The sequence below is a fragment of the Oncorhynchus masou genome, chromosome 22, assembly GCF_036934945.1.
Source record: "Oncorhynchus masou masou isolate Uvic2021 chromosome 22, UVic_Omas_1.1, whole genome shotgun sequence".
NCBI classification, from domain to species: domain Eukaryota; kingdom Metazoa; phylum Chordata; class Actinopteri; order Salmoniformes; family Salmonidae; genus Oncorhynchus; species Oncorhynchus masou.
Genome location: NC_088233.1, coordinates 46,849,356 through 46,861,656, shown reverse-complemented (window position 1 = coordinate 46,861,656; position 12,301 = coordinate 46,849,356). Strand labels below are relative to the sequence as shown.

At 45.9% G+C, this 12,301-nt stretch overlaps 1 protein-coding gene across 5 annotated transcripts in view; it reads left to right on the top strand.

Moving 5' to 3' along the window:
• The window catches only part of ptprja (protein tyrosine phosphatase receptor type Ja), a 67,253-nt gene that overhangs the window by 40,399 nt on the left and 14,553 nt on the right, over positions 1-12,301 (top strand). For all 5 annotated transcript variants that reach the window (XM_064930345.1, XM_064930344.1, XM_064930343.1 and 2 more), the window contains 11 exons: positions 2,788-3,048; positions 3,275-3,547; positions 3,887-4,153; positions 4,314-4,577; positions 5,169-5,429; positions 5,648-5,902; positions 6,218-6,484; positions 6,715-6,981; positions 10,932-11,195; positions 11,422-11,694; positions 11,847-12,113. In XM_064930345.1, coding sequence (XP_064786417.1) covers positions 2,788-3,048; positions 3,275-3,547; positions 3,887-4,153; positions 4,314-4,577; positions 5,169-5,429; positions 5,648-5,902; positions 6,218-6,484; positions 6,715-6,981; positions 10,932-11,195; positions 11,422-11,694; positions 11,847-12,113 — 2,919 coding nt within the window. The remainder of the gene's footprint in view (positions 1-2,787; positions 3,049-3,274; positions 3,548-3,886; positions 4,154-4,313; positions 4,578-5,168; positions 5,430-5,647; positions 5,903-6,217; positions 6,485-6,714; positions 6,982-10,931; positions 11,196-11,421; positions 11,695-11,846; positions 12,114-12,301) is intronic.

Here is a 12,301-nt window from a genome sequence, read left to right as displayed (position 1 = left end):
GTTTGCCAGAGAACAGTTCAGTCAGATTCACACTTCTTACTCAGAACAGGACATTTGATTTCTAGATGTTCTTGAGAGTTTACACTCCATCTGGCTCCTCGACACTCACTACTTGTGCCTCTACTCTCCAGACTAAACCCTTAACTCTCCGTCCATGTGTAGGCCACCTGCTCATTCCCCTTGCCATATGTGGTTGCGGAGCTCCCATGGAACCTGGGGAAGAGATGCTCTCGCACAGTTGTCGGGATTTGTTGAGGTGCGCACAGGAACCTTCTTTGCTGAGCTAGCAGTGATCCGAAGTTTACGAGCATCTTACCATACACGGGAGGCACTCTGTGCTTCAGTGACCTCCTCCAAGCTGGCACATTTACACTCCTCCACCATAACATAAACGTCATAAAATGACAAGCATTTCGGTCACTGCATGTTGATGCCGTGTTCGCTATGAGGCTGCTGTAGCTGTGTGGCTGCTGCTGGAACCTGATGACTGACTGGTTTAGCTGTGGAAGGCTCCCCACTGGAACATTGGCCCTTCCAAACGCTTAAGTGTGTTGTAGGGGTGGTACACAGGAGTTGGAGAAACCAGGTAGAATGTGGGATGTTTTTCAGCATCAGGGACTGGGAGACTAGACCGGGTGGTTGGAAAGATGAACGGAGCAAAGTACAGAGATCCTTGATGAAAACCTACTCCAGAGCGCTCAGGACCTCAGACTGGGGTGAAGGTTCACCTTTCAATAGGACAACGACCCTAAGCACACAGCCAAGACAACGCAGGAGTGGCTTCGGGACAACTGTCTTGAATGTCCTTGAGTGGCCCAGCCAGAGTCCAGACTTGAACTCGATCAAACATTTCTGGAGAGACCTGAACATAGCTGTGCAGCGACGCTCCCTGACAGAGCTTGAGTGGATCTGCAGAGAACAATGGGAGAAACTCTCAACCTGTTTTCACTTTATGGAGTATTGTGTGTAGATTGATGAGGGGGGAAAAAACAATTTACTCCATTTCAGAATAAGGCTGTAACGTAACAAAATGTGGAAAAAGTCAAGGGGTCTGAGTACTTTCCAAATGCACTACGCAGGCCTTCTTCAATGTAAAATATAAACTGTTCACCTGTAAAATGTGACTCTATATTTTAAACTATGCTGCCTATGGGATTGCAAAATTTGAAATACATATTGCCTATCTATTTACTAGACTACTAGGCCCAATTAAATGAGAGCTGCTCTTGGTAATTTGTTGTATAGCTACTTCCTTCCTCACCTTATACCACCCACCACTCTTTCAATAATAGGTAACCAAATTTATTTGCGGAGCGCGCTCCCACTTAACCACGAACAACAGTTTATATACAGATCATGACGTCATTTCATTGCTTTAACAGAATCCCCTCCTCTCGACCAGGACAAAGTGAGGTGAAAAGTTCATTCTAACTTACTAACACACTCCCAGGTAACTTTTGACACCTCAACATTATCAATCACCAATGAACTGACAGTTCTAATTAACAGAACTTAGGAATGCTCTCACTGTCTTATCTAAAACCCTCAGAGCTAAGTTTCTGTAGGGTCAACCATAGGCTAACGACCTTATCTGTTTTCACAGTCCACAACCCATTCATTTCTTCCTAGTTGAAATGGTGTTCATAAACTTTAATTACTCCTTGTCCGTGTCTCACAATCCCTTCTTATGAAATCATATTGTTAATCAGATATAATAAAACAGAGTATAAGTTTTACTTAGTTACAGTTCCATTTAAAATTATTTGTTCAGTCATTTAAGCATAATTTTACCAACACTCACCAACTTTAAACGTCAAATATCTGAGCAACTAACCGATCGTTGCAGCTGTACATAGTCCATCTGTAAATAACCCACCCAATCTACCTACCTCATCCCCATACTGTTTTTATTGTATTTAACTTTTCTGCTCTTTTGCACACTAGTATCTACTTGCACATCATCATCTGCTCATTTATCACTCTAGTGTTAATCTGCTAAATTGTAATTATTCGTTCCTATGGCCTATTTATTGCCTACCTCCTCATGCCTTTTGCACACACTGTATATAGACTTTCTTTTTTCTACTGGGTCATTGGCTTGTTTATTGTTTACTCCATGTGTAACTCTGTGTTGTTGTCTGTGTCACACTGTGTTGTCTGTGCCTTATCTTGGCCAGGTCTCAGTTGCAAATGAGAACTTGTTCTCAACTAGCCTACCTGGTTAAATAAAGGTTAAATAAAAACAGAAATAAAACTTCGGGAATATGAACCCATCACGGCCAGAAACCGGAATTTATTCTGCAATGGTTCTGAAAATAAAATCGGAAAAAGATTCCTTTGTCTAGTTATTTATATTCGAAAAATTAAACGCATAGATTTTCGCTCTTCTCACTAACGACAACTGGCTGAATTCTTGTTTATATGCTTTTCATCATACCCCATTTGCACAAAATACTTACTTGCCAGTTTGCAATACAATATTTCAACAACTCGCAAATGTGCGTACGCATGGTCTAAAGTTTGCAGGGAGGTGAGCACATTCTCACGTGAAGCGACATTTGTATGAATGCCAACTTTTGCATGAAAACTGGTGCACGCACATTTCAGTGTATATTTTGGACCAATTCACGTTTTTTAAATGAGGCCCCTTGGATGTTAAGGAGTAACGGCAGGCTCTCCGACACTCCTTAAGAGTACAGTCTTGGGCTGGCTGTGACCTTTTTGTCTTTTCTATACTGTCTATATTTCCATCATTGAAATGAAACCTTTTCGATTGTGTCATGACAGACCCTAAACAACCTGTGAACATTGTGGCTACGGGACCAGGGACCAGTCAGCTGAATGTGACCTGGACCTTGCCTGGAGGGAGGGTGGACCAATACAATGTGGACATCTCTAATGCTGCTTTAAGCTATACGTCCAGCCAAACCACACAGACCACAAAGGCCAGCTTCACTGGGCTACAGTCAGGGAGGGTCTATGAGGTCACAGTGACTGCTGTAGCTGGACACTTCAAGAACCAGTCTGCGACGGTCCAGTTAGCCACTGGTAAGTCATGACCAGTGGTGGCTATACTATGCATTTACTGTAGAGGTTCTTAAGGCTTCGTAGTAGTTTTGTAGTTTCTGAGAGTTGGAATGAGAGAGTGTGAGGAGGTTCTCTCTGTGTTTGTCCTGAAAGAAAAGCAAATGAGTGTGTGCGTGTGTGTGTTTTGTGTGAATGTGAATTTGGGTATGCAACTTTCCTAACGTCTCTCTTATTTCTCCATCGACAGTACCCAACCCACCTGGACCCCTCATCATCACAGAGAGGACAACCAGCTCCCTCGCTGTCCAATGGAAAACCCCTGGTCTAATGACTGGTGGTCCGGGCATCTCCTATAACATTAGCTACTATTCTACTGGGACTGGAGCAAGCAGCCAGTCTACCACTAGTCTCAGATATAACCTGCTCTCTTTGTCCTCTGGAACGTTCTACACCATCACAGTGATAACCGTGGGACCACAGGATCTGGGAAGCGCCCCTGTTAATACATCTGGATACACATGTACGTACACTTGGAACAACTATATGGTGTGCTTGGGGTGACATTTTTGACAATGTGAAAATGTTGCAGAAGTCTTCTGAATTCTTTCTAATACTATGCACGGTTGATGCATGGTCCTGTATGGATCAGTTGGTAGAGCATGGCGCTTGCACTGCTAGCGTTGTGGGTTAGATTCCCGGAGCCACCCATACATAAAATATAACAACGCACGACTGTAAGGCTTTGGATAAAAGCATCTGCGAAATGGCTATTATTTACATGATATATTTTTTTGAAATACATCAGGTTAAATGCGGCGAGTAAGATCATCGATTTAAGGTTGATTTTTTTTCCTCATAGTGCCAAAACCAGTGGTGAGTCTCACAGCGAGCCCGTTGTCCACCTCCTCAGTGAAGCTACAGTGGACTGACCCTGTGGGTGTTAAGTCCTACTACTCCTACAGAGTCCAGTACAGCAACGCTACAGGCCCTGTCGGAGAGAAAACAGTCAATACAAGCTTCACGGACGTCCCTGCCCTAGAACCTGGGACTGGCTATAACTTCACTGTTACAACAGTAGCAGCAGCGGGAAGCGACGGAATTCCAGAACTCACGTTCAGCTTCACACGTAAGCTAATATTCCTTCCAAAGGTATTTGTAGAGTAATCCAAGAGTAATGCAAACTGCAGTTACTCGTGTGTAGTTAAGAGGTGTATAACACCGTCTGCTAAATGATCCTGTGTTATGGATCATATTAATACAATATATCTGCCCTCTTTGCCGTTCAGAGCCCAAGGCGGTCAGTAACCTCGTGGTCAAGGATCTGAACACAAATGCTATCAAGCTTTCCTGGTCCCAACAGGATGACCACCAACCCACCTACTCCTATCTGGTGACCGTCTCCAAGAAGGGTTCTATGGTTGCGAACGTGTCAACCACGGTCGAGAGCTACACCTTCACCCATCTCCAGCCTGGGGACAGTTACACCTTCTCTGTGGTCACGGTCGTCCAGGGGGTTAAGTCTGACTCAGTCGAGACGTCTAGCTACACAAGTACGGTTCAAAAGACCGCCCCCCCCATCTCTTTCTCACTCACCTTCTAGCAAAGTTGATTTAATCTAAGATGGCTGACGATGCGTATTTCACACCTAAACCAAATTAAACTCATTTACATAATAAACATTTACCACACTTTTAAGATCTATATATCTCTAGTCTAAATGTTAAAGGTCCAATGCAGCTGTTTTTATCTCAATATCAAATCATTTCTGGGTAACAATTAACTACCTAATGGTCAAAAATAGCTTCTAAGCAAAGAGCAATTTCTCAAGCAAGAATTTTGCTAGGACTATCTGGGAGTGGTCTGAGTAAGGAGGGGAAAACAGAGGTTTGGAACTGGCTTTCTTATTGGTCTATTAACTAATTTACCACCTGGTGATGTCACCAGGTAGGCCAAAACTCCATCTCACCAAAACAGGTAGATTTTTCTGGCGGTATTTTTAAACAGCTCTTACACAAAAAGGGCGTTATCATAATTTTCACAATATCACAGTATTATTCCCACCTTAGTGTGGAAAATATATATATATATATTTGACTGCACTAGCCCTTTAATGTAATTTCTTTGTTGTATATACCATTTAGAACCTGGGGTGGTGACAAATATCGCCACAACAGGAACAACCACCACAATGAATGTGACCTGGGATGCCCCTGTGGGACAGGTGGACTCCTACACCGTCACAATCCACAACGACAACGTGATGGAAAACAGCCACACTGTCTCCAATGACTCTCTAGAATTAGTGTTCCAAAACCTGAAACCAGGCAAAGTCTATGTTGTCAGAGTGGTCACCAACAGTGGACCGCTCACTGAGGCATCACTGAATGTTACAAATGCAACGTGTAAGTCAGTCAATGTTTCAATAAAGTCCAATTTTCCAGCTGTACTCCATTTGTTTCGTTGCTGCTGTAAAGATAATTACATATTGGTCTGAAGAGCATGTACAATTACAGACACATGCTCATAATCTAGAATGGATTGTTCTCTAATGTCATCACATGCCTGAGTCACTCCACCTGCAATATCCTGCATAACTAAAGTCCCCCTGGTTTGTTCCCAGATCCCAACCCTCCCGGAACCCAGAAGGTGGAGGACCAGACCACTGGTTCCATCAACATCAGCTGGGCCCGGCCCCTGGACATGGACCTGGGTCAGTACCGGTTCTCTGTGTTCTACCTGGGCCAGCATAACCTGACGGAACACAACTGGATCCTCCTGGAGAACCTCCAGTCTGGAACACTCTACAACATCACTGTGGTAACCGTAGGGCCGTTGGACTACCAGAGCACAGCGGTGACGACAGCCAACTATACCAGTGAGTGACTACTGAACACACACATTTACACTGCATCTACACACGCATGGCACCTGCAGCACATGGGGATGTGTGAAATGCACTCCTCAGCCTAAAGTGTCCCCAATTGCGTCGCCGAATAGCTAGCTTTTTGGTGGCGCCAACTGGTAAGACGCTTCAGGAGGGCGGTCACATGTGCTAGCAAAGCAGATGTCCAGGGCTAGAGACTTATGTGAGCCGAATCAGGAGGAGGTGGAACTCGCTAGGCGAGCAGCGTGATGCCCGTTACACAAACTCGCATGTACACAAATGATCTTTGTTGTTCGTTTGTTCCAGGGCCCCGCTTTGTGAGTGGGCTGACAGAGACAGGAATCACCCCTACCGATGTGACTCTAGTCTGGGATCAGCCGGAGAACAAAGCTGGCTACTCCTTCAAGGTGGAGGTAACCTACCCCAACGGGTCCCTTTTAAACTCCATCAATGTCAACAACACCAAAAGGATTGTCACCGGACTACAGTCGGGGAGCAACTACACCTTTACCGTGACAACGCTCACAGAGGACGGCACCATGGCAACCCCTGTGAAAGTGTCCTATTATACAAGTATGTTCCCATTGGCAATAACAATTCTCATTTTCATTTTAAGAGTTATTTATCTTTCATATTTGGTGTGAATAAGAGTACATATTTGGTGTGAATAAGAGTACATATTTGGTGTGAATAAGAGTACATATTTGGTGTGAATAAGAGTACATATTTGGGACCAGCATATGTTGAACAGTATTCCCCCTCTTTTTATGACTCAAGTCAAACCTAAGACCCTTTGTTTCCAGGACCATATCCCATTAGTGGGTTGTTGGCGCCTACAGTAAACACAACTGGTGTACGTCTGACCTGGACCAAGCCACCTCAGTACCAGAGTGGTTACACATACCGCATCCAGACCGAGGGGTGCGTGTCTACTCCCACAAACCACACAGTGACAGGAGAGGAGGCTGTCATTCCAGAACTCACACCAGGAACCAATTGCACCTTCCGTGTTTCCGTCAAGGCACAGGGCGGTATAGAGGGAGGCACCGTCTCAATCTTTCAGTACACAGGTGAGACCTGCTTTCTCTTCACCTACAGTCAGGTCAAAAATAATTGGCGCCCTTGATAAAGATGAGCAAAAAAGTATCAAATAAATAATAATACTGAGCTATATTGTATGCTCAAAGAGATGCGAGGGACATTGAAATTATATTATTATATTATATTCTAATAAATCAAATCAAACTACATTAAATCTGCATGGCTTACTGTTTCACTGGGGTATAAAAATGAGGTAATACGCATGTAAAATCCCTTTGTCATCCATAGGAAAAGGCAAACTGCTCACAAATGAAAAGGACAAATGGTTGTTGACCTTCATAAATCAGGCAATGGGTACAAGAAAATCGCAAAAATAAAAAATATATGTACCACTTACCACTATTAGGGCAACAATTAATTAGTTTAAATTCACTGGAACAGTGAAAAACTTGACTGGTATTGGACACAAGTCTATCTTGTCCCCATGCACAGTGAGGAAGATGGTTTGGGAGGCAAAGAAAAATCCAAGGGCCAAAGTTGGAGAATTACAGAACTTGGTCACGTCTTTGGGTCACCAGGTCTCCAAATCTACAATTAGACACCACCTCCATTACAAAAGGCTATTTGGAGGGGTTGCCAGACAAAAGAGCAACCAACAAATGTAAACGGCATTGGCACTTGGGTTGGAACCGGTGCTATGGTCAGAGGAGATGAAAAAAAGAGCTCTTTGGCCATGCACACCAGTGGTGGGTTTGTCCTCGAAAGGAGGATGTGTATATACAGAAAATAACCTCATACCTACTCTAAAATATGGTGGTGTATCATTGATGTTATTGGCAGGTTTTGCTTCCACTGGTCCTGGGGCCCTTGTTAATGTCAACGGCATCACGTACTCTACCAAGTAACAGAACTTTGCCAGAAAACTGAAGCTTGGCCGTAAGTGGATATTTCAGCAAGACAATAACCCCAAGCCCACATCAAAATCCACAAAGAAATGGTTAAATGACAACAAAATTAACATTTTACATTTGCATTTTGCAAGTCTGCAGTTTCCAGACTTGAACCCCATTGAAAGGTTTGAATTGAACCGAAGAATATCAAGGATCTGTAAAGATTCTGTATGGAGGAACGGTCTAAGATTCCTCCTAATGTGTTCTCCAATCCCAATAAACATTTTAGAAATATGCTCAGTGCTGTTATCCTCACAAGGGGAGGGTGCCAGACTATTGAAAACAGGGGTGCCAATAATTTCGACAACTATCTTAGAAATATTTTTTATTACTTAAAAAAAGTAGCCCCTCCACAAAAACATTACTGTGACAACAGTGCCCCTTCAGCCATTGCCGGAGCCCCCTGTGCCCGTAAGTAGTAGTTGGTAGCTGAGTCGAGGGAACAAAAAGTGTTGGACACGACCATGCTATTATCTGGTTCGTATGAACCCTGAAATGAGCTGTCTGTCTCCAGCTAAACACTTTTCATTCCTAGATTCAATTTACGAATCGCCCATGTCTGTTGCCACAGAAGGGGCCCATTTTTCAGAGCAGCCTGTCCCATTCCCAGCTAGGTTACAAGGTGCTTTTTTGCCAGTACCTATGGCTGGTCGGTAGAGTAAGGGTGCTCATGCGCGGTGTCGCCCTGGATCAATCGAACAGTGACGTCGGGGGTACAATTTGTCGTGCATCCCTCACGCTTCTGCTCCATCCTCACGTCAACTGTTTCCCAGGCCTCAGCGGCCGGTTTGAGGGAGGGAAGGGGTGGGACTTTGCGTTTTATTCGAGTTCTACGTGTCCTCAGCAAGCACCTCAGATTTGACAAATTCTGAATTCTCACGAGCCGCCGGCTATTAGAGCCGATTGGCTGGTGGCAGCAGAGTCGAGGGAGCAAGCAGTGTTACACACATCCATGCTACTGTCCCGTATTCAGTCTCTAGGCTTCATAAGAAACCAGAAAAAAAGCTGTCTCACTCCATCTCAGCTCATTCCGTTTATAGGTCTTTAACTAGCTGTCCCCACTTAAGGTGTTCGGGCTCCAGGTCTGCTGAGCCAAATTTCGGCTGTGTCACACTGCAGTTTTGCCAGTGCCTATGCTTACTGGAGACAATGGCTTCTGGGATGGAAGTCATTCTCCTGGGGCTATTGTCGATGCGGCCCTTCCAGCGCTGACTGCTAGCCAATCGCCTGGACGCATCTTGCGGCTTAAGCCGGTCGCTTCGGGCGCCCCTGTTAGGCCTATTGGCCCTGGCCCAGTGGTGGGACCCTCTGCTATTGTTAGGGGGCTCCCATGGGCTGAGTTGTAGCCCGCAAAAGCTGTATGAAGGCAACTCGATTCGGGGGTTTGGACAGTGGTGCGGAGCGCACTGCATATCCGTTCCTTGGAGCTCCTAACGGTGTATCTGGTGCTCAGGCGCTCTCCCCTGCTTTTGTCAGGCACATGCTGTCGTATCGAGCGATACATAACCCCGGTTGAATCAACTCTGGTGCAGATCTTTTATCCAGGTGGGGCCCTCTCTCTCAGGAGTGGAGGCTATACCTCTGGGCTTGGCCCCAGAGAGGTCCAATCTGACGGCAAGAGGTTTACCTCTGAACTTGATTGCTACTGTTCAGTCCACAAGGGTGCTGTCCACGAGAGGGCTGTATGTGTATATAAGTGACAGGCGTTTGAGCTTTGGTGCCAAAATAAAAGAATTGTTCCTTTTCAGAGTTCTCTGGAGGGCCTTTTCATTGTTCCTACAGGAGCTTTTTGAGCAGGGAGCTTCATTCTCCACTTTGAAAGTGTACATGGCGGCTATTTCAGCGGGTCATGTGGGAATTGATGGCGCCGGTCCAGAGGCTCATCCCCTGCCGGTGCAGTTCCGACAGGTCTCTAAACCTATTGCGCCCACTTGGGATTTAGCTTTGGTTTTGGATGCTTTGTGTTAGTCCCCCTTTGACCCACTGGAGTCTGTGGATCTGAAGACCTTCTCCTACAAGACATCCTTGCTCGTGGCTTTGGCCTCGGCTAAACGCGTTGGGGTTCTCACACATTACACATACACTCTTCCTGTACTCATTTCACCCCTGGCAACTCAAAGGTGACGTTACGTGTGAATGCGGCCTTTGCCCCGAGAGTCATGGTTATGTCCTTTAGCTTTTGAGGTATTTCCCTTTCCGCCTCCTGCTTTGGCTTCGGAAGAGCAACAGAGGTTACATGCCCTCATGCCCTCTTTCGTCTGGCACTGAGTTTTACACACGTACCTTGGGCAGACCCAGGATTTCCGGTGACCAACTTTTTGTCTGTTTTGCTAATCCAGCTCGCAGGGCAGTTTCTAAACAGCATCTCTCCCACTCAATTGTGGAAGCTATCTCCCTGGCATATAGTATCAAGGTGCAAGGGTTACCTAGTGGTGCACGCGCCCACTCCACCACTCGTCTGGCACTGTTTTGTGTGTTATTTAAAGGGTTGACTGTAGTGGATATTTGTGCTGTGGCTAGTTGGGCATCTCCACACACTTTTGTGAGATTTTATCGCTTGGATGTTTACAGGGTGCTTACAGCTGGGACAAGAGAGGGTCATTAGGCAGCGCGCAATGTGCGCAATACCCATACTACCGCATCTTGCGGGGTGGCATCCGTTGGAGGCGACTTGGGGCGGGATTTTAGTTCTCTGTAGTTATGTTGTACCGTTTTCACTATAACTACTGTTCCCTAAAAGAGGGAAACGGTTCTCGGCTAGGTAAAGAGAGGTACTGAATTGAAGGAATGAATCCGGGCCTCAGGGTTATCACCTGTGGAAGGTGGGGCCTCCAGCAAGGTGCAGATTTCATTGGCCTTGTCAGACTCCCCATATTTCTGTTGTATCTCGTTTCCCTCTTTCAGGGAGCAGTAGTTACAGTCCTAATGTTAAGTTTTTCTAGAATTGAGATCCCTTTGTATCTTCCCTCGTTCTCCCCTCCCCCTCCTCCTTTCTAACCTCACCCCCCATCTCTGTTCCTCTCTACCAGAGCCTGAGTCTGTCCAGCCATCCATCTCCAACAACGGTAGCACCAATACCATGGTGGTGAGCTGGGCGGCACCCCCAGGGAATGTGGGGCAGTATGTGGTCCATCTGAACAGCACTGACCAAGTCTTTACCTCCGTATGGCTGAACTCCAACCAGCAGACACACACCTTCATTTACCTGTCTGCTGGGAGAGAGTACACAGCCGTGGTGACCACTATCAGTGGGCCCTTCAATAAAACATCGGGACCTGTAACTACAGCAACTCGTGAGTATAAGGGAGGAGCCAGGGGGGGGGGGGCAGAGTTCTTACAGTAGCATGCCTCCTCTGTCTGACCGAGGTCATTCATTTGTTGTAACTGTTTAGTCTAAGACAAATAATTTAATTTTGCACCAGTCCAGAGTTAGCTTTCAAGATACTTTGTGCAAGGGCATTCAATTCACGGATGTTTTTTTACAACTCAATATAAATTGCTCTCAATTGTCTCTCTCAGAACCCAACCCACCTGGGCCCATCGGGATCTTGGAGAAGACGACTAGTTCCATCTCTGTGGCGTGGGGCGAAGCTCCTCTGATGGCCAACACCACCTTCAGTTACCTGGTGACGTACCTGTCAACGCAGCGAGACAGCAAGACGGTCACGACTACAAACACAAGTCAAACACTGCCCAGCCTGTCCTCTGGAACACCCTACAATGTGTCTGTGGTTTCAGTGGGAGTTCTAGGCTTCCACAGTGAGGAGGTCTGGAGCAGTTTGGTCACAACCAGTGAGTGTCAACACGCACGCGTACATGCACATGCTCAATCATTATTGAACGCATACACCCAAACACAACCCCCCCGAGACGTTTGCTTTCTGTATTCATAATTATCGTTCTGCTAACCTCCTCTATGTCGTCTTTGATTGGATTCCCCCAAGGACCAGAGAGTGTCCAGTCACTGCGTGCAGTGACAGCCGAGGTGAACCTAACATTGACCTGGTCAACGCCTGTAGGTCACAAGCCAGGCTATAGCTACAGAGTGACCTGGACCAACTCCACTGGGTTAATCATCAGTAATAGATCCACGGCCGTGGAAAACCTGCCCGTCAATGGATTGGTCCCCGGTAGTCCGTATAACTTCACCGTAACGACACAGACAGATGACGGCACAGAGGGAGCTCCAGTCTCAACCTCCAGCTGCACCAGTAAGATCATAGCACGTGTTCACCTGTAGACAACCATACTGTACCACCGGTGTGAGACGCGTTAAGAATGCATATAGGGATTTATAAAGGATGTACTACCGTTACTAGCATCTACAGACTGTTTTATATATGTTATATGTCATTTTTGAACTGAGTTTTGATCTCTTGTAAATTGTATTTTCCAGCCA